This window comes from Lissotriton vulgaris, chromosome 12 (genome assembly GCF_964263255.1).
Source record: "Lissotriton vulgaris chromosome 12, aLisVul1.2, whole genome shotgun sequence".
In the NCBI taxonomy this organism is placed as follows: Eukaryota; Metazoa; Chordata; class Amphibia; order Caudata; family Salamandridae; genus Lissotriton; species Lissotriton vulgaris.
In genome coordinates, this window is record NC_141700.1 from 284,238,838 (window position 1) to 284,259,260 (window position 20,423).

At 49.7% G+C, this 20,423-nt stretch overlaps 1 protein-coding gene across 4 annotated transcripts in view; it reads right to left on the minus strand.

Annotated features, from left to right (window-relative positions):
• HACL2 (2-hydroxyacyl-CoA lyase 2) overlaps window positions 1-20,423 on the minus strand; it is a 565,926-nt gene that overhangs the window by 36,580 nt on the left and 508,923 nt on the right. For all 4 annotated transcript variants that reach the window (XM_086945056.1, XM_086945057.1, XM_086945059.1 and 1 more), the window contains one exon: window positions 8,253-8,323. In XM_086945056.1, the coding sequence (XP_086801182.1) occupies window positions 8,253-8,323 (71 nt within the window). The remainder of the gene's footprint in view (window positions 1-8,252; window positions 8,324-20,423) is intronic.

Sequence of the window (20,423 nt, forward strand, 5' to 3'; positions counted from 1 at the left end):
TGTAATGTTTGCCTGAACACAACAGCTAAGCCACCTACTTTTTTGCCTATACGAGTTTTGGTGATCGTTTGATGGCCTAGCGGAATGGCTTCATGCAGGACTGGAGCCATATCATCTCCCAACCATGATTTAGTTTTGAATAGTATGTCTGGTTTTGCATCAGTGAGAAGGTCGTAGATGTGATGTTTGTTTTTAGAGAGCGATCAAGGATTTATTGATAGACAGTTTAGAGAATGTGCTTTGGTGACAGTGAGACTTTATTAAGTAGAATAGTGATCAGTATTGTGTTGGTTTGTAGCAGGTGTGTTTTTAGTGCTGGTGTTAGCTGTATTAGGATAGGAATTGGGTAGCTGTTCTGTAATTTTGTCCTCGTCCAGCAGGCTGAGAAGCCATTTTGATGGGTTTGCCTGCGCAGTTAATGGAGACGCAAAGATGTGATGTGTGGCACGTTGCTTATATTGTTTACGCTTGTTTAGGGCGGAAGGTGTATGGGTGGTGGTACAGCATGTGGGTCATGTAGTAAGGTTCTAAATTGTCCAATGGATGAGAGGTGGTTAGAAGAGAGTAGCTGTGTTGCTGTATGTGTGTTAGGTGTGGTGGAAGAGAGAAAGCTGGGCATTGTAGTTTGTTCATTTGTGTAGTTTGAAAGGTGGATGTATGATTGTATTTTGTGACTAAGTATTAGGAGGTATTGCGCTTGAGAGATTTTGTCATGCTGGCGTGCGTGATAGGTTTTGTTTTTGAGGTGTAGTGAAAAGAGGTGCTGATGTATTTGTTTTATGAGATGGAGTTGTTTGTATAGTATTGTTTGTGAGAGGAAGGTGTAAGGTAAAGGGGTAGTGCACTGACATATACACAAGAAGTTTTTGTGCCAAATTTTACGCAGATAGGAAGATTTAAAATGAATTATTGATATTTGTCAGCCATCTTGGAAGTCGATTAGACTATATGGCATCGTGGACAAGATCTAATTGGGGGCTTGCTCTTATATGATTACTATTACGAAGATGAATGTATGTACCAAGTTTCAGCTTTTCATCACAAGGTGAACTATTTTTGTTAGAAAATACATTTAACAGCTATACTACTCTAACTTATTTTGATTGGCAATGATGTTAAGAAACAGCTTGAATCTTTTGAGTTTTCTTGATCAATGCTCTCGGTAGACAGAGTCATGGGGACGGGTGAGGTAGCAGCCAGTTAGGTAAAGTTAGTCACTTTGATTGGGAAGGGGTGACTCACTTGACAATGCACAGTGCACGAAATATAAACATGTGAAGGGAGTGCTGTAAAAGAGGTTTGAACTGGCCACTAAGAAAGACCTTAGAATGCTCAGGGACAGCACAATATAGTCTCACCTGTCTGGGGAAGATTTTGTGGATGCCTCTGTGGAGGCCCTAGATGATTGGATAAAAGATATCAGTGTGATGAGATATGCTGAATTTGGCAATCGGAACATGAAGGAACAATTTATTACAAATTATTTTCTAGAGTTAATCAGCATCAGGTAAACTCCCAGTTCTTTGATCCAAGGGAGCTTGACAGAAAGGCTCTCATGTGGGTCAGCACGAAAATGTCCATACAGTCTTGATGGGAAGGAGGGGGGGGGGGTCACTTTTAGGAATTCAGTTTTGGCCCTTACAGTTAAATGCACTAAAGCACAAGTTACTTACCTTCGGTAATGATATATCTGTAAGAAACAGTAGTTAGTGTTAGATTCCTTACCTTAGAATATCCCCAGGCATCAGACTGGATCAGGAAAGTTTTCATCAGCAGTACCCCTGCTCGTCGATAGGCGTCATCTGCGGCTCCGCGTCCGTCGTCGGCGTTGTGGTCGCCGGGATGACGAGGTCGGAGTACTTAGACGCCGCCCTCGAGCGCTGACGTCAGTTCTTGTACATAGCTTTCCGTGCCAGGAATGCAGAGCCATGCCAGAGACCGACACTGGTGCCATAAAAACTAGGGCCCTCAAGGGAGATACCTTAACCCTAGATATCGGTTCGCAGAACGGGGAGAACGGGAGGGGCGGTAAGGAATCTAACACTAACTACTGTTTCTTACAAATATATCGTTACCGAAGGTAAGTAACTTGTGCATCTGAAAGAAACAAGTTAGTGTTAGAATCCTTACCTTAGAATAGATAACAGCAATACCAACCCCCGTGGTGGTCTGTGAACCAAAATCACACCAGAAAGTCCTAGAGAACGGAACGGCCGAAAAAGCCATCTCTCCGGACTTGGCTGTCCAGACTGTAGTGCTTAGCAAAGATGGTCAGCGAGGCCCACGTAGCTGCCTGACAGATGTCCTGCAAGGGGACTCCCCGACCCAGGGCAGTAGTAGCCACTGTGGCCCGAGTGGAATGGGTGCACAGCCCCACAGGAGGCTCCTTTCTCGCCAAAGAGTAACAGACCTTGATGCACAAAACGACCCACCGAGAGATGGTCCATTTGTGCACCGCCCTTTCCTTCTTAGCGCCCACGTAACCAACAAAGAGCTGGTCGTCCACCCGGAACTGGCGTGTGCGGTCCAGATAGAAGGAGAGCGCACCTTTTGGGACCAGACGGTGGAGCCTCTCTTCCTCTTTCGAGGGATGCAAAGGCGGAAAGAAGGTGGGCAAGGTGATGGCCTGCCCGATTTGAAAGGCTGTAACCACCTTGGGCAGGAAAGAAGGACGAGTTCTCAAGACAACCTTGTCCGGATGGACAGAGAGGAAAGGAGGCTTAGAAGATAGAGCTTGGAGCTCACTCACTCTCCTGGCAGAGGTGATGGCAACCAGGAATGCAATCTTAAGAGTCACAAGATGAAGAGGGCAATTGTGAAGTGGCTCAAAAGAAGCGCACATCAAATAGGTCAGAACAAGGTTCAAGTCCCACTGAGGCATCACGAAAGGAACAGGAGGAAACATGTGCATGATGCCTTTCAAGAATCTATTTACAACAGGGAACTTGAAAAGAGAAGGTTGATCAGGAAGCCTCAAGAAGGCTAAAAATGGCAGAGAGATAGCCCTTGATAGTGCCCAGAGCAGAGCCCTGCTGGGCAAGAGAAAGAAGAAAGAGGAGAACCTCTGAAAAGGGGACAGAAGGTGGATCCACAGCCTTTGGTGTGCACCATGCCACAAATTCGTTCCACCTGCAGGCGTATACCGATTTTGTGGAAGGCCGCCTGGCTGCCAGAATCACATCACAGACTTCAGGAGGCAAGTCAAATGGCCTCAACTGTCGCCACTCAATCTCCACGCATGTAGGTGGAGACTGGACAGGTTTGGGTAGAGGACCGTCCCCTGCCGCTGCGACAGAAGGTCCTCCTTAAGAGACACACGAAGCGGGGGATCGACTGACATGCTGAGTAGCTCGGGATACCAGTATCTTCGTGCCCAGTCCGGAGCCACAAGGATGACTTGGGCCCGGTCTCGCCTGATCTTCTTCAGCACTCTGGGCAGAAGTGGTATAGGCGGAAAGGCGTACATCAGACCGCAGCTCCACTCGTGACGAAAAGCGTCTCCCAGCGAGTGCCGCCTTGGAAATTCCAACACGTAGAACTGATGACATTGCGCATTCTCTTCGGTGGTGAATAGATCTAACCAAGGCTCTCCCTACTACTGAAAGAGGCCTTGCGCCACGTCCGAGTTCAGATGCAATTCGTGATCCTTCATGCATCCAAAGGCTGAGTTCGTCCGCCCTGGCGTTCAGAGAACCTGCCAAGTGTTGAACCACCAGGGTGATGCCCTGGCGTTCCAGCCATGTCCAGAGGCGCAGAGCCTCCTGAAAAAGGGTCCACAACCCCACCCCACCCTGTTTGTTGCAGTACCACATGGCGGTGGTGTTGTCCGTGAACACCTGCACTGCACTTCCCCAGACAGAGGGAAGGAATGCCTTCAGTGCAAGCCGGATCGCCCGCAGCTCCAGAAGGTTGCTATGAAGCCGGGACTCCGCCGGAGACCAGAGGCCTCTGATCTTCGCCTCTTCCATGTGGCCCCCCATCCCAGGATGCAGTCTGTGAGCCACCACTGCAACTGTCTCACAGTGCCCTCTGACATCAGTACGTGGTCGGACAGGTTGCCCTGATACTGAGCCCACTGAAACTTCAGGTCCCACTGCAGAGCCCGAATCCGTCACTTGGCGTGATGCACCAGTAGGATGCAGGAGCCCATCGGCCCCAGAAGCCGCAGTGTCAACCTGACCGAGACTCGGGATAAAGACTGAAAGATCGGAATCAGAGCCTGAATATCCCGAACCCGCTGCTCGGGAGGAAAAACCCGAAACTGCGCCGAAGTCCAGAACCGCTCTGATGAAGAGGAGCTTCTGAGAGGGGCACAGGGGTGACTTCAGCACGTTGATGGAGAACCCCAGCAGGTGCAGGAGGTCGGCTGTAGTCTGGAGGTGGGAGACGACCAGTCGTCAAGATAGGGGAAGACTGGAACCCCTGATCTGCGCAGATAAGCTGCGACCACCTCCATCACTTTCGTGAACACCCGAGGGGCGCTGGTAAGGCCGAAGGGGAGCACGGTAAACTGAAAGTGCTCGTGGCCTACCGTGAACCGCAGGTAGCGCCGGTGGGCTGGCAGGACGGGGATGTGGAAATAAGCGTCCTGCAAGTCCAAAGCCAATGTCAGCATCTTGAACTTCTCCTTCAGGAGATAGAGCGTAGGCCTCCTTTGCCCTTCTTGGGAACCAGAAAGTAGTAGGAATAACAACCACACCCTACTTCTGGCCCAGGAACGCGCTCGATGCCCCCTTGGCCAAGAGGGCCGTAACTTCCTCTCGCAGAAGTTGCAAGTGATCCCCCAACATGCGGTGGTACTGCGGTGGCATGGCTGGAGGGGTCGCCTCGAAGGGGAGGGAGTAGCTCCTTCGGACGATTTGCAGCACCCACCTGTCCGACATGATGGTACGCCAGTGGAGGAGGTGATGGTGAACCCTGCCCCCCAGTGGCGTTGAATGGGCCTGAAATGCCGGACTAGGAAGGCTTTGAGGCAGATGCTGTGGGAGTGGATGTGGACTGACCCTGCCATTGTCCCCCGGCACCGCCACGGCAGTAACCACATTCGCGACCGCGTTGAGGCTGATTCTGCGGCCTGTAGCTGGCTGGACGTATGGGGCGCCCCTTCCTTGGCCACGAAAAGGGGGAAAAGCGGAAGTTTGCTGGGCTAGGCCCAAGGACTTGGCCATAGCTTTAAGGACTTGGCCATAGCCCTGGAGTCCTTAAAGCGCTCTAGCTCACTATCTGCTTTGTCACCAAAGAGGCGACGGCCTTCGAAGAGCATGTCCATGAGCATCGACTGGACATCCCCGAGAAGTTGGCAGACCTCAGCCAGGCGTGGCGACGAATCGCCACCGTTGTGGAAATCGCCCTGCCCAGCGAGTTCGTGGTATCAAGTCCACACCTGATCGAGTACTGTGCTGCATCCCGCCCGTCCGCCAGGGCTTGGGTGTGACCGGGCCTCCTCCAGACACTGTGGCAGCACGTCCACAACCGTATCCTACAGAGAGTGGGTGTAACGGTCCAAAAGGCAAGCGGTGTTGATAGACCGCAGCCCCAAGCCCAGAGAGGAGAACAGTTTCTTCCCAAACTGATCATACCTTTTGGATTCCCGACCCGGTGGAACGGTCGGGAATGCGGTCTTGGACGTTGAGGCCTGGATAACCAGACTCTCGGGGTGGGGTGGGGTGGGTGGACAGAAAGCAGGGGTCGCCCGGAGCCAGGCGGTGGCGTCAGGCCACGTTCCGATCCACAGATAGGCCTGTAGAGGGCTTGGATCAGGTGCCAATCAGAACGTCAGTGAGGGCTTCGATAAACAGCAGTAGAGGCTCGGAGGAGCTTGCCTGTGGTTTGAGCACTTCAGTGAGGAGGTTAGTCCTCACGGCCGCGACCGGGAGCTCAAGAGCCAAGGCCTTGGTTGCCCTAGTCAACACCACGCTATAAGCAGCCCCCTCCTCTGAAGCCACAGAAGGGGGACAGACAAATCCAGTGTCAGGGGAAGTGTCTATACCACTGACCTCCCCAGCTCATCTGCCCAGTCCTGGCTCAACTGGCACTGCTGGCCAGAGGGTCCTCAGACCCCTCCCAGTCCTCCCCGTCATCCATGTTCTGGAAACCAGGCAAAAATGATGGAGCTGGGTCGTATTTGAATTGCTTACCCATCGGCGTTGGAGACGGCGCTCGAGCGGCGCTGCTCTGGTGTCGTACCGGGACCGGGGCTGAAACCTAGGGCGGTGTCGTCCGAAGATGGCACTGGAAGCGACACCCTCGGGGTCGGCCCCAGCGGTGGAGTCGTGAGGTCGACTGGTGACGACCCCGATCCAGGCCTGGATCCTGTGGGACCCTGCGGCGTCAGGATCGAAGTCGGCGACGGCGCCGGGCCCGAAGCACCCGATGGCGCCGGGGCCGGAGCTGCCGGCCCGCTAGGGTCCCCAGTCGGATCCGTGGAGTCCTCATGGCCACGAGGAAGTCACGTATCTTCTCCGGCGTCGCGTGCAGCCCAGGGACCGGCGGGTGTGGAGCTGGACGCGGCTCTGGTGGAGCCCCGCGGGCGGTGTCGCCTGAACCCCCGGCCGTGTCGCGCGAACTTCGGGGGGAGTCGGAAGAGCGATGACGCCTCTTCGACTTCTTTTTCGAATGCCTTGACTTACCGGAGGACTTGGAGCCCGACGAGTGATGGTGACTCGACAAGCGGCGATGACTGCAGCTCCGCGACCGTTCCTTCGACTTCCTCCTCGACTGGGACCTCGATTGGTGCTGAGCCGACTGCCGGAGCTCGAGCAGCTTACGGGACCGCTCCCGTCTAGCCTTCGAGGTCAAGGCCCGGCAGTCGGGGCAAGACTTGTTGTCGTGGTAGGTCCCGAGGCAGTAAAGGCACAGATGGTGGGGGTCGGTCACCGACATCAGGCGGTGACAGGCGTCTCAAGGTTTAAAACCAGGCATCCCTAACGGCACCGCGAGTCAAAGTTGACTCGAAAAGTGATCAAAAGAGATCAAAAAAGTTAGTAAAAAATTGACTAGAGTACTGCTCTTCCCGGATCTGCGCTTGCTGGTGCGGAAAAAAGAAGAACTGACGTCAGCGCGCAAGGGCGACAACGTCATCCCGGCGACCACGATGCCGACGACGGACGAGGAGCCACAGACGACGTGCAGGGGTGCTGCTGAAGAAAACTTTCCAGATCCAGTCTGTGGCCTGGGGATATTCTAAGGTAAGGAATCTAACACTAATCTGTTTCTTTCGGATTTATACAACTTTCAGAAGGAAAATGTTCCTTACTTATATATACTTTTTATTTGCAAAACCGGTTTATCTCAAAATGCATTCCAGGATCCCACACATTTTCGGTGATAGTCAACCTTTTAATAAATTCAAAGAGAATCCAATGTTTTTGCTCATACGTCAGCTGCAGGACACTGATTTTCCACTAAGACTGGAGAACAAAGAGGCAGATTTGTCTGGATATTTAGATTAATACTTTTTTAGTTAGGTAATAGGATGTGAAGTATACATGCACTCCATGACCTGTCTGACATGAACAAATCCTCTTGTGCTGCCATTCAAGGTGACTATGATGGACAATAGAAGTTGAGCTTTTTAGCAGAAGACAATTTCTGGGAGACCAATGGTGTTCTAGGTCATGCCCTGTACCCAATGTTTTGCTAATATTTTATGAGGGGAAAGAAGTTGACAGAGAAATCTTGGTGCACCATATGTGTATATTTTGTTTTATTTTACTTTTGGCATTTGACATATGGGAAATCTAGCTACAAAAAGCAAAGAAACATTTTCTCCGAAAATATTTATATTGCAACTGGTACATTTCTTATAGGAATTGCTGCACATGTAGGTTGTGATGACCAGCTGATTTAAGATTATATAAGCCAGGATGTGCCAAAGAGCAGAAGAAATTGAGAATGTGGCATACACATGGTACATTTCTTTTGCATCACACATAATTACACATATTGATATTATACAAATTTACAATACAAGCATCAGGCAGTTACAGAATTTGTCAAGAACCGCACCATTTTTTGTCAGGTATCAAAACTGGAATAAAAGGATGCAAATTAATCAGCTAAACAAACCCCTTTCATACTTTGTATATACTGTTTATTTTCCATCCTCTGAGAAGGCACACAAACTACCAAAAAAACAGTCTACAAGTTACTCGCCTTCACTCCTCGTGCACCTCTCTACAATTGATGTAGTCTTTGCAATAATAATTTCTATACTTTTTAAAGTGAACCAAATATACTCGATTGGAACATACCTCTGATTCGGGCCGGCATAGTTTAGCACCCAGGGCAAATCCACCGCCAACTCCCAATGTACCAAAAGCACCTGAAATGTTGAATACAACCTTTAAGAACTGAGTTCATGTTCATATTCGCTTAGCATACCAAGCATTATGGTTATCATCATACATCTTAATCTTTCCTTTTTGGCATGTTTACATCTTATTCAGTACGCTATTACTCTTCCGGTAGGTAGTGCTCCACAAGTAATTATATACATACAACTATACCTTCAAAATATATTTCTTTTAAGAATACGTCTGTGGCTGATCTTGAGTTGCATTCCTTTCTCTTTAAATAGACAGGAGGATGGCAAATATACATGGCCTATTCAAGTTTATATTTATGTTTGAGGTGAATGAAGGGAAATAAAGTGTTTGGTGGTAGAGAAGCTGAGGGGAGAGGAAATTATGGAATACTGGAGAGGTTCACGTGGCGAGAACACAGGAAGAAATGTGGTATTAGAAGCACTTATTTAAGGGTACTGTGTAAAGCCTATGGATAGTGTCAGAAACGTACGGGTTACTTACCTTCAGTAACAATGTATCTGGTAGAGACGTGGTTTAGCCGCAGATTCCTTCACTTAGAATACCCCCAGACGTCAAAATGGATCCGGAATTTTTTTTTTGCAGCACCTCTGCGTGCCGGGTGACGGCACCACACGACCCCACCCCAAACATCGGGGAACACCTCTTAGGGCAATAAAGCAAAGCCACAGTCAGAGGACCGGACACAGCAACCTGTGGAACACTGCCATATCAGACCAACAGTTAGCTGAAAGCAAAAGGCATCCAAGGGATGCCAATAAAAGTGGAATTACCCTTGTAGAAAAAAAGCCGTAAGGCTCACTGCCCATGCTAAACATAGAGCGCATCTAAGGGATGCAAAATGAAAAAGTGTCACCAGGGAAAACTGGCCTAGGAAGACTAAAGTGGGAGGACGAAAGCCCGCGAGGAGCCGTTGAAACACCAACTCTGCATGAGCATCAAATAACAAAACCCCATCAAAGGGTAAGTCAACCAGTCGCTCCCGGATATTTTCAGGGAAGACGCTATCTCTCAACCAAGCGTGGCACCTTAAGGCAACGAACCCATCGCTCGGCCTAAAGAATCCGCTGTATCTAGGGCTGAATGTATTTTGAATTTGGCGAGATCTCGGCCATCCCGGAGGAGGTGAACGAGATCAACTCGAGCACCTTCAGAGGTGGTAGGAAGCAAAGGCTCTGCAGAATCCCACAGGGCATAGGTAGCCCGAGCCAAAACACACACTGTTAAATTCAATTCAAAAGAACTTTATTCGGTTATTATACAAGGAATAACCATAAAGGCACAGTTTGTAAATCACAATAAAATTCCATGATTAAAAATAGAGATAATAGATAAAACTAAAAACATATATATAAAAGTTCATATCACAATTGATTCACGAAATTTAAAAATGTTTTTAAGAAAAGCAGTAACAGAGGCAATAGTAAATACATTATCTAGGTTCTGGAACGCTAGGAATGCGGGCGACATCGTCTCAGTTCCAATCTCTTTAACACTGGGACAATCCATCTTTTTCTGGGTATGGAATAAAATGTGCAGAAAAACAAGATGTGTATGGTCGACTGAGATGATATGTCATCACAGGGGCAATTACAAAGTGATCTGGACCAATCGTTTACCTCAGGAAAACTTAAAGTTCTATGCAAGATGTTAAGTCTGCGGCGCGTTAACAAAAACATGTCCAAATCCTCAGTGGTTAGCAAAATATAAGGCTGTATATTAACAGTAATCAAAGTGAGATGATGTGCCACTACCGTGGTTTTGGTAATTTCACCAGTAATTCTAAGTTCGCTCAAGTATGATGTACATATATTTTTAAGCTCCTTTCTCGATATCCGACACTTGGAAGGGGGGTCATTAAAATATTCTTTATGGCCTAATGGAGTTAAAAACGTCTTGACATAGTCTAGCCATCTTATATTTTTGGCCCCATCAATTCCCAGTACGTCCTTTAAAATATGACGATTAAATGCAGACTTCTCAGTTGTCCAAACCCTGTGCCACAAAAGGACAGGTTGTATCTTGACCACATCCTCAAGATAAGGCAGACCCATTTCTGTGTGGCAGATAAGTTTAGACATACTGTCCGGTACTGCCAAGAGATACCTGAGGAAGATGTTTTCTGCCACTTGGAGTGAGTTAACATTAGCATACCCCCAGATACCTGCTCCATAAGTAGCAATCGCTACACATGTTGCCCTATGAATATGCAACAGTTCCCCTGGGGAACGTCTACCCATTTTCCTGCTAAAGTTTGTTAGTGCCATCAGTGATTTACAGAATACGAGCCTTATAGCTTTAATTGCACTGCACCAGGAACCGGACTGATCAAATAAGATCCCTAAATAGGAAAATATGTTAGTGGTCTCTAATGCCTTAGAGTTGACAAAAATTGAATTCTTCTTTTTATTTGCCCCAGGCCCACATTTAATCGAAAACGTTTTAGAGCAGTTAATAGTAAGGCCCAAATTTGTCATAAATTGTGTAAAGGAGGTTACAACTCTTTGCAGACCAGTGGGCGTACGGGCCATCAGGACCGCATCATCTGCATAAAGGAGTGCAGGGATGGGGCGAGTAGCTGCTGGTGGCAAGTCCCTGCACTCCTTGATTAAGGTGCTTTCAAGATAATTGATATATAACGTAAATAGGAATGGGTCAAGGACTCCAACCTGCCACACTCCTCTCGAAAGTTCCTAGTGCAGTCCACATCCTGTCCAAAGCGGACCCCCACCCTTGCCCCCAAATAAAGTTGCCTTAAAAAAGAAACTATGGTGTTGTCCACCCCCTGCCCTTCCAGGATCACCCAGAGCTTTTCATGAACAACGCAATCGAATGCTGATGTTAAATCAACACAAGTTAAAAACAGCCTCTCCCTTTTGGCCTTTGTATATTTATCTAGAAGAATGTGGAGGTTTAGGCCCTGATCTATAGTGCCTAGGCCCTTACGAAAGCCGTATTGGAGATTACTTATAATTGAGTGCTCCTCCGCCCACGTATTAAGTCTATCTAAAACCACACGCCTTATTATCTTGACTGTAGAATCCAGTAATGAGATTGGACGGTAGCTAGCTGGATTTGACATGTCGCCCTTTTTAAAAATAGGAACGATAATGGGTTCATACCATGACGTTAAAAGCCACCGAGAACAGTAGGCATTAAAAAGTTGCGTTAAGAGAGGTCCCCATAGTGCCACGTTGTTTTTGAACAGGTCAACCGGGACACCATCCGGGCCCGATGCCTTATCACCTGTGCTAGCTTTTATAGCCAAGGTAACCTCGCTCAAAGTAAAGTCCATTCTAGAGTTATGGTAAATGGGTGGAGACTCCGAGTCGGCCTCAATCTCCACAGGTACCTGATCGTCTAATACTTGATTAGTGTAGAGCTTAGAATAGTGTTATCCCCACTCTTCCTCAGTGATGGCAATCTCTATAGTTGCTTTAGATGTGTCAGTGAAGAAAGGCACATTAACCGCCTTCCAGAAGGCAGCAGAGTCGCGGTTAGACGATATCTCGTAAAGGGCATTCCAAGCTTACTCTTTTAGCTCATCCTTCCTTACTGTTACTGCCCTCTTGTAATTCCTTCTGGCTTCCCTGATAAGGTCCTAATCTTTAACTCTAGCTTTTAAAGCGTATTTAAGTCTAGTGTAGGCCTTGGTACATGTGGTGTCAAACCACCCTTCACTATGATTATTGCGCCTTTTAGCATTTACCCAAAGAATTTCTTTAATTTGAGCGAACATAGCTATAAAATTCTCTGTAATTACTGGGTGAGAGGAATTGTCATCAAGGCAGGCAAAGAAACTATTTTTACACTTCTTCAATAATTTGGAGAGAAATTCCTCTGGATTCACCTTCATCCACTTCAGTGGGTACCCATTTTGCCTGCTCAGAGTGTTATTATTCAGGAACTGCGTAGATCTGACTTTCTATTAAAATTTTGATTAAACACCATAATATCAATGCTCAACGGGAAGTGATGGCGTAAAGCGATATCATGAGTGATAAAGTTCTTGACACAGGGGAATGTCTACTAGACATCAAGATATATCCAATTATTGAAAAAACACCTCAACCATTAAAAGTTGGGCTGAATGGGACCTTGGGTGAGCACAGACTATTTGCAAACCCCATGTCACAAGATAATGCAATGTCGTTCAGGAGGTCTCCATGTGGTGTATGAGAAAAATGGGGAAAACTAGTGTCTTTTCCATAAGTAATCCCACACACCCCCTTATGACAAAGGAAACAGTTAAAATCCCCTCCCCAAATAACAAAAACATCTTTACTTTGCTAATTAATCACATCTCTGCTTAAATTTCCAAATACTTCCTCCAACATTTCAGGAGAAGCGTTATTGCACAAGTTACTTACCTTCGGTAACGATATATCTGTAAGAAACATTAGTTAGTGTTAGAATACTTACCTAAGAGTTACCCCCAGGCATCAGACTGGATCCGGAAAGTTTTCGGCAGCAGTACCCCTGCGCGTCGCTGGGCATCGTCTGGGGCTCCGCGTCCAGCGTCTGCTTCGTGATCACCGGGATGACGTCGTCGGAGTACTTAGACGCCGCCCTTGCACGCTGACGTCAGTTCTGTACATAGCTTTCTGCGCCAGGAACGCAGAGCCATGCAAGAAACCGACACTGGTGCCAGGAAACTAGGGCCCTCAAAGGGAGATACCTTAACCCTAGATATCAGTTCGCAGAAGGGGTAGGATGGGTGGGGCGGTAAGGAATCTAGCACTATCTAATGTTTCTTACAGATATATAGTTACCGAAGGTAAGTAACTTGTGCTACTGAAAGAAACACGTTAGTGTTAGATTCCTTGCCTTAGAATAGATACCCCAGCAATACCAACCCCAGTGGTGGGTCTGAGAACCAAAATCACACCGGGAAGTCCTGGAGAACGGTCTCTCTGGACTTGGCTGTCCAGGCAGTAATGCTTGGCAAACGTGTGCAGCGAAGCCCACGTAGCTGCCTGACAGACGTCCTGCAAAGGGACTCCTCGACCCAGGGCAGTAGAAGCCGCCGTGGCCCGGGTGGAATGGGCGCGCAGCCCCACAGAGGCTCCTTTTTAGCCAAGGAATAACAGACCTTGATGCACAACACAACCCACCGAGAGATGGTCCGCTTGTGCACCGCCCGTCCCTTCTTAGCACCCACGTAACCAACGAAGAGTGGGTCATCCACCCGGAACTGTTGTGTGTGGTTCAGGTAAAAGGAGAGCGCACATTTTGGGTCCAGACAGTGGAGCCTCTCCTCCTCTTTCGAGGGATGCGGAGGTGGAAAGAAGGTGGGCAAGGTGATAGACTGGCCGATATGAAAGGCAGTAACAACTTTGGGAAGAAAGGAAGGATGACTACTCGGAACAACTTTGTCTGGATGGACATAGAGGAAAGGAGGTTTAGAAGAAAGAGCCAGGAGCTCACTCACTCTTCTGGGAGAGGTGATGGCAACTAGGAAAGCCGTTTTAAGAGTCAGAAGACGAAGAGGACAATTATGAAGTGGCTCAAAGGGAGCGCACATCAGATAAGTTAGAACAAGATTCAAGTCCCACGGAGGCATCACGAAAGGAACAGGAGGAAACGTACGCAATGCCTTTCAAGAACCTATTAACAATAGGGGACTTGAAAAGAGAAGGCTGATCCAGAAGCCTTAAGAAGGCTGAAATAGGCCGAGAGATAGCCCTTGATAGTGCCCAGAGCAGAGCCCTGCTGGGCCAAAGAAAGAGGAGAACCTCTGAAAGAGGGGTAGAAAGGGGATCCACAGCCTTTGCTGTGCACCATGCCACAAATTTATTCCACCTGCAGGCGTATACCGTCTTTGTGGAGGGACACCTGGCTGCCAGAATCACATCACAGACTTAAGGAGGCAAGTCAAATGGCATCAACTGCCGCCGCTCAATCTCCAGGAATGGAGGTGGTGGCTGGACAGGTTCGGGTGGAGGACCATCCCCTGCTGCTGCGACAGAAGGTCCTCCTGAAGAGGCAGTTGAACCGGGGGATCGATGGACATACTGAGTAGCTCTGGATACCAGTATCTTTGTGCCCAGTCTGGAGCCACAAGGATGACTTGGGCCCGGTCCCGCTTCATCTTCTTCAGCACTCTGGGCAGAAGTAGTATAGGCGGAAAAGCGTACAACAGACCGCAAATCCACTCGCCACGAAAAGCGAGTGCCGCCTTGGAAATTCCAACGCGCAGAACTGCACGTTCTCGTCGGTGGCGAATAGATCCAACCAAGGCTCTCCCCACTGTAGAAAGAGGCCTTGCGCCACGTCCGAGTTCAGACGCCATTCGTGATCCATCATGCACCGGCAGCTGAGTTCGTCCATCCTGGCGTTCAGAGAACCTGCCAGGTGTTGAACCACCAAGGTAACGCCCTGATGTTTCCAGCCATGTCCAAAGGCGCAGAGCATCCCGTCCACGACCTCACCCCGCCCTGCTTGTTGCAGTACCACATGGCGGTGGTGTTGTCCGTGAACACCTGCACTACACTTCCCCGGACAGAGGGAAGGAATGCCTTCAGTGCAAGTCTGATCGCCCACAGCTCCAGAAGGTTGATGTGGAGCTGGGACTCCGCCGGAGACCAGAGGCCTCTGCTCTCTGCCTCTCCCATGTGGCTGCCCCATCCCAGGAGGGACGCATCCGTCACCACTGTGTTCTCCGGTTGGGGAAGGGAGAGGGATCTGCCATTGACCCAATCGCGATTCGTGAGCCACCACTGCAGCTGTCTCGCAGTGCCCTCCGAGTTCAGGACGTGGTCGGACAGGCTCCCCTGATTCTGTGCCCACTGAAACTTCAGGTCCCACTGCAGAGCCCGCATCCGCCACCTGGCATGATGCACCGACAGGATGCAGGAGGCCATCAGCCCCAGGAGCCGCAACGTCAGCCTGACCGGAACTCGGGACAAAGGCTGAAAGATCGGAATCAGAGCCTGAATATCCAGAGCCTGCTGCTTGGGAGGATAAACCCGAAACAGCGCAGAGTCCAGAACCACTCCGATGGAGAGGAGCTTCTGAGAGGGAATCAGGTGCAACTTCGGCACGTTGACGGAGAACCCCAGCAAATGCAGGAGGTCGGCCGTAGTAGGAAGGTGGGTGTCGACTGTCCGGGGCGAGCCCGCCTTCAACAACCAGTCATCGAGATAGGGGAAGACTGGAACCCCTAATCTGCGCAGATGAGCTGCGACCACCGCCATCACTTTCGTAAACACCCGAGGGGCACTGGTAAGGCCGAAGGGGAGCATGGTAAACTGAAAGTGCTCGTGGCCTACCGTGAACCGCAGGCCACGAGGTAGGCCGTCAGGATGCGCATGTGAAAATATGCGTCCTGCAAGTCCAACGCTACCATCCAGTCTCCAGGGTCTATGGCAGCCAGAACCTGAGCCAAAGTTAGCATCTTGAACTTCTCCTTCTGGAGGAAGCCGTTGACGCTCTTGAGATCCAAGTTGGGACGCAGGCCCCCTTTGTCCTTCTTGGGAACCAGAAAGTAGTGGGAATAGCAACCACGTTCTTCTTCTGGCCCAGGAACGCGCTCGATGGCCCCCTTGGCCAAGAGGGCCGTAACTTCCTCCTGTAGAAGTTGCAAGTGATCCCTGACATGCGGTGGTACTGCGGTGGCATGGATGGAGGGGTCGCCTCGAAGGGGAGGGTGTAGACCCTTCGAACGATTTGCAGCACCCACCTGTCCGAAGTGATGGTAGGCCAGTGGAGTAGGTGATGGAGAACCATGCCTCCTACTGGTGTCGAATGGGCCTGAAAGCTCGGACTAGTAAGGTTTTGAGGCAGATGCTGCGCAAGGGGATGTGGACTGACCTGGGCGTTGTCCTGCTGCACCGCCACATCGGTTACCATGTCCGCGCCGTGTTGAGGTTGGTTTTGCAGCCTGTGGATAATCGAACGTGTGGGGGGCGCCCCTTCCTTGGCCACGAAAGGGACGAAAAGCAGAAGTCTGCTGGTGTTGGCCTGACAGGCCCAAGGACTTGGCCTTAGCCCTGGAGTTCTTGAAACGCTCAAGCGCACTGTCTGCTTTGTCGCCAAACCGGCGACGGCCATTAAAGGTAATGTCCATGAGCGTATTCTGGACATCCCCTGAAAAATTGGCAGACTTCAGCCAGGCGTGGCGACAGACCGCCACTGTCGTGGAAATCACTCTGCCCAGCGAGTCTGTGGTATCAAGTCCACATCTGATGCTTGGGCGAGCCGTGCCTGGGCCTCCTCCAGACACTGGGGCAGAAAGTGGGTGTAACGGCCCAAAAGGCATGCAGTATTGATGGACCGCAACCCCAGACTGAGGAGAACAGTTTCTTCTCAAACTGGTCAAGCCTTTTGGATTCCCGATCCGGGGTAGCGGTCGGGAATGCGGTCTGGGACGTTGAGGCCTGGATCATCAGACTCTCAGGGGTTGGGTATACGGACAGGAAGCAGGGGTCGCCCGGAGTCGGCGTCGGGCCACGTTCTGATCCACAGGGGGCACTGTGGAGGTCTTGGACCAGGTGCCCATCAGAACGACAGTGAGGGCCTCATTGAACAGCAGAAGAGGCTCCGAGGAGCTTCCTGGCGAGTGAGGCACCTCAGTGAGGAGATTAGTCCTCACGGCCGCAGCAGGGAGCTCAAGAGCCAAAGCCTTGGCTGCCCTGCGCAACACCACACCATAAGTCGCACCCTCCTCCGTAGGGAGGAGAGATGAAGCCAGTGTCAGGCGAAGTGTCAAGGCCACTGGCATCCCCCAGCTCATCTGCCCAGTCCTGGCTCAACTGGCACTGTTGTGCCAGAGGGTCCTCAGACCCCTCCCAGTCCTCCCCTTCATCCGTGTCCTGATAAACAGGCAGAAATGACGGAGCCGGGTCATAGGTAAAAGGACCACCCATCGACACCGGTGATGGTGCCGAGCGGCGCTGCTCCGACACCGGACCTGGACTGAAACTGGGGACGGTGTCGTCTGAGGACGGCGCCGGGGGCGGCACTGTAGGGGTCGGCGCCAACGGAGGAGTCGTGAGGTGCACTGACGTTGGCCGGGATCCAGGCCAGGTTTCTAGAGGGGCCAGCGGCGTCTGGACCAAAGTCAAAGATGGCGCCGGGGCCGAAGCTTTCGGCTCACTAGGACCCCCAGTCGGGCCTGCGGGCCCGAAGGCGCACCGGCAGGCCTCGACGGAGGAAAGTGAGTCCTCATGACCACGAGGAAATCACGAAGCTCCTCCGGCGTCGCATGCAGTCCAGGGACCGGAGGGTATGGGACCGGATGCGACGGCTCCGGCGGAGCCACGGGGGTGGTGCCACCCAAACTCTCGGCCGAGTCGCGCGACCGGCAAGGGGTCAGAAGAGCGATGTCGCTTCTTCGACTTCTTCTTGGAGTGCCTCGACTCACCTGAGTGCGAAGACTTGGAGCCTGACGAGCGGTGATGGCTCCGGCTCTGCGACCGGTCCCTCGACTTCCTCCTCGACCGGGACCTCGAGCGGCGCAGAGCCAACTGCCGGATCTCGGGGCACGACTTGTCGTTGTGGTTGGCCCCTAGGCAGTTGAGACATCGGCGGTGGGGGTCGTTAACTGACATCAGTCGGTGACAGGCGTCACATGGCTTCAACCCGGGCATCCCAACCCGGCACCAGGAGTCGAAGTCGACTCGAAAAAAGATAGTCAAAAAGACCAAAAAGTTAGTCAAAAAATGACTAGGGTACTCGCTCTTCCCGGATCTGCGCTGGCTGGCGTGGAAAAAAGAAGAACTGACGTCAGCGCACGAGGGCGGCATCTAAGTACTCCGACGACGTCATCCCGGCGATTACGACGACGGACACGGAGCCGCAGACGCCGCCTATCGACGCGCAGGGGTACTGCTGACAAAAACTTTCCGGATCCAGTCTGATTACTGGGGGTAATTCTAAGGTAAGGAATCTAACACTAACGTGTTTCTTTCAGATATAAAAATTCAATATATTAACACAGGATGTATGGTCCACGTGAATACTAACAATATGGTAGTGGCTATTACTAACAACTAACTCAACTTTCCTGGTTTTTAAGTAATTGGAGATATAAGTACAAAGTCCCCATTTTGCTCTGCCATGAGTCGATCTAGTTGCTGGGGTGTGAAATGTTTTGTAGCCACACATGAATTGGCTCCTCAACCCAGGTTTCTTGTAAACTAAATATCTCATATTTTTTCACATGATCCATCCACACTTTATTAGTTACTTTTGTTTTCAATCCAGCCACATTCCAAAACATAATCTGGCATTTAGTATCCTTCAGATTACTACCAGGTATGAATCCAGTGCCCTCGTCAAGCGTAGATATAAATTTCTTATGGGGCATGGGGGTATGCGCAATGACATCCAACTTCTCTACATAATTATTATCTGTGCTAGCTGATATCTCTTGAAGAGGTTGTTCTGCTATAGTACAACTGGGGCTAAATATTAGGGGGCCCTAATAGCGGGCATCATCCAAGCGACTAATTGTAACAGCTTGGGTGAAGCCCACAGGACTCAGTCAATACACTTCTTCGAGATGATTAAGTCTATCAAAGCGGTTATGGGTAGAAATATTAAACTGTCTTCTGTAAAGCGGAGTAGGATTTTCCCAGTTTGACCTAGGGGGATTCCAATGTGGAGGCTGATAAAATATCATAAGGGAACTACACTAATATGTGATTTTCCCATACAATTATCTCCAACTCTACTCCAGATCAATCTCACAAAGTTTGGTGTTTTAAATGACAGCACAACACAGTCCCCTTGGTGATTTTTTGGCCCTCTTCCTAGCCATCCCACTCTCCTTACCATCTTGAACTCATCAAATAGTTTTTCATTTAAGCCTGACCTGGAACCCAGCCACTGTAAGGATTTGTTCCTTAGATTCTCCCATGATTCTCCCATCTCATCCGCCAGTGTAGGGACATTAACTAATACCACTACATACGGTGTGGCAGCTGGTGGTAAATCTAAGTGTGTGGCATGGTCTGTCCCCTGAGTCCGGCTCGCATAATTTGGATTCACTAGGGATGGAATTGATGCAGACTTAATTCGGACTGGTGCAGTAGAAGATAGATGGGCCTCAGTATTGACGGGAGGGGTTTTATGAGTTATGGCAGAGGGCACATATCTAGGGGCATTAGGACTAGTTGTAACAAGACCAGTGTGAATTATGTTTGAAATATTAACTTGATGGTCATCTTTAAATAGTGTGCTTGGACGGAATCTTCTGCCAGATACTGGTAGCTAAAGAATATCTAAACATTTGACTAAAGACGCCTCAATAGTACCTATTCTGGTTGTCAAGTTACCTAGGCTGTCTCTAATCAGTATGTCTAGAGCATCCAGCTTTGCTTTTCATTTTCCTACCTCACTCTGCGTGCGCATGTTAGTGCTAGTGATTTTTCCCAGTTTTCAGGTTTGTTAGCTGGTGTGGACTTTGTCCTTTTAGGGACCCTTTTACGAGTTTTAGGAGAGAGCCTCTCTGTCATAGTAGGGTCTGGAACCTCCTCCCCATAAATGCTCATGCAATTATTCGGGTTCCTGGCACGCTTATTTGGTGGTTGGTGCTGCCCATCGTGTTCAGCTCACTGCCTGAGAAGTGGTCAGAGATATTCACCACACAGGCATTGATACCTGGTTTACTTCTCTGTTCCTCAGATAACTCAGAACTCACTTTCACTGAGGTACTCTCATCTGCCCCGGGTTTTAAGGCCTCTTTGACCGTATTGATCTGCCGTTCTATGGCACCTACAGCACCAGTGAGATAATTGAGTAATGACTGGCGGGAATGCTCCCCTGTTTTAAGTGGCTTCTTATTCTGAGTGGACATTGTTTTTCTCTTTCCCATGCTGGATATGTCGCACACAAGTCACATATACCAATGTAGGAGAACCAACATTTTTACAGAAGGCAGAAGGGGAGATAAAAATAGTTATTTGCAGATTTACATGGAGGACTTAAATCCCTTCATAAACGCTCCCTTAGGGATAAATAACAACAAAGCAGAATTCCAGCTTCGATCCAGGTTAATAGCGAGTGTCTACAGAGTTCCTTTCCGTAAAATGTAACTTCTTTATGAAGATGATCTAAGAGTCACAGTACCTTAGGACGTAAATGACAGAGCTGTGG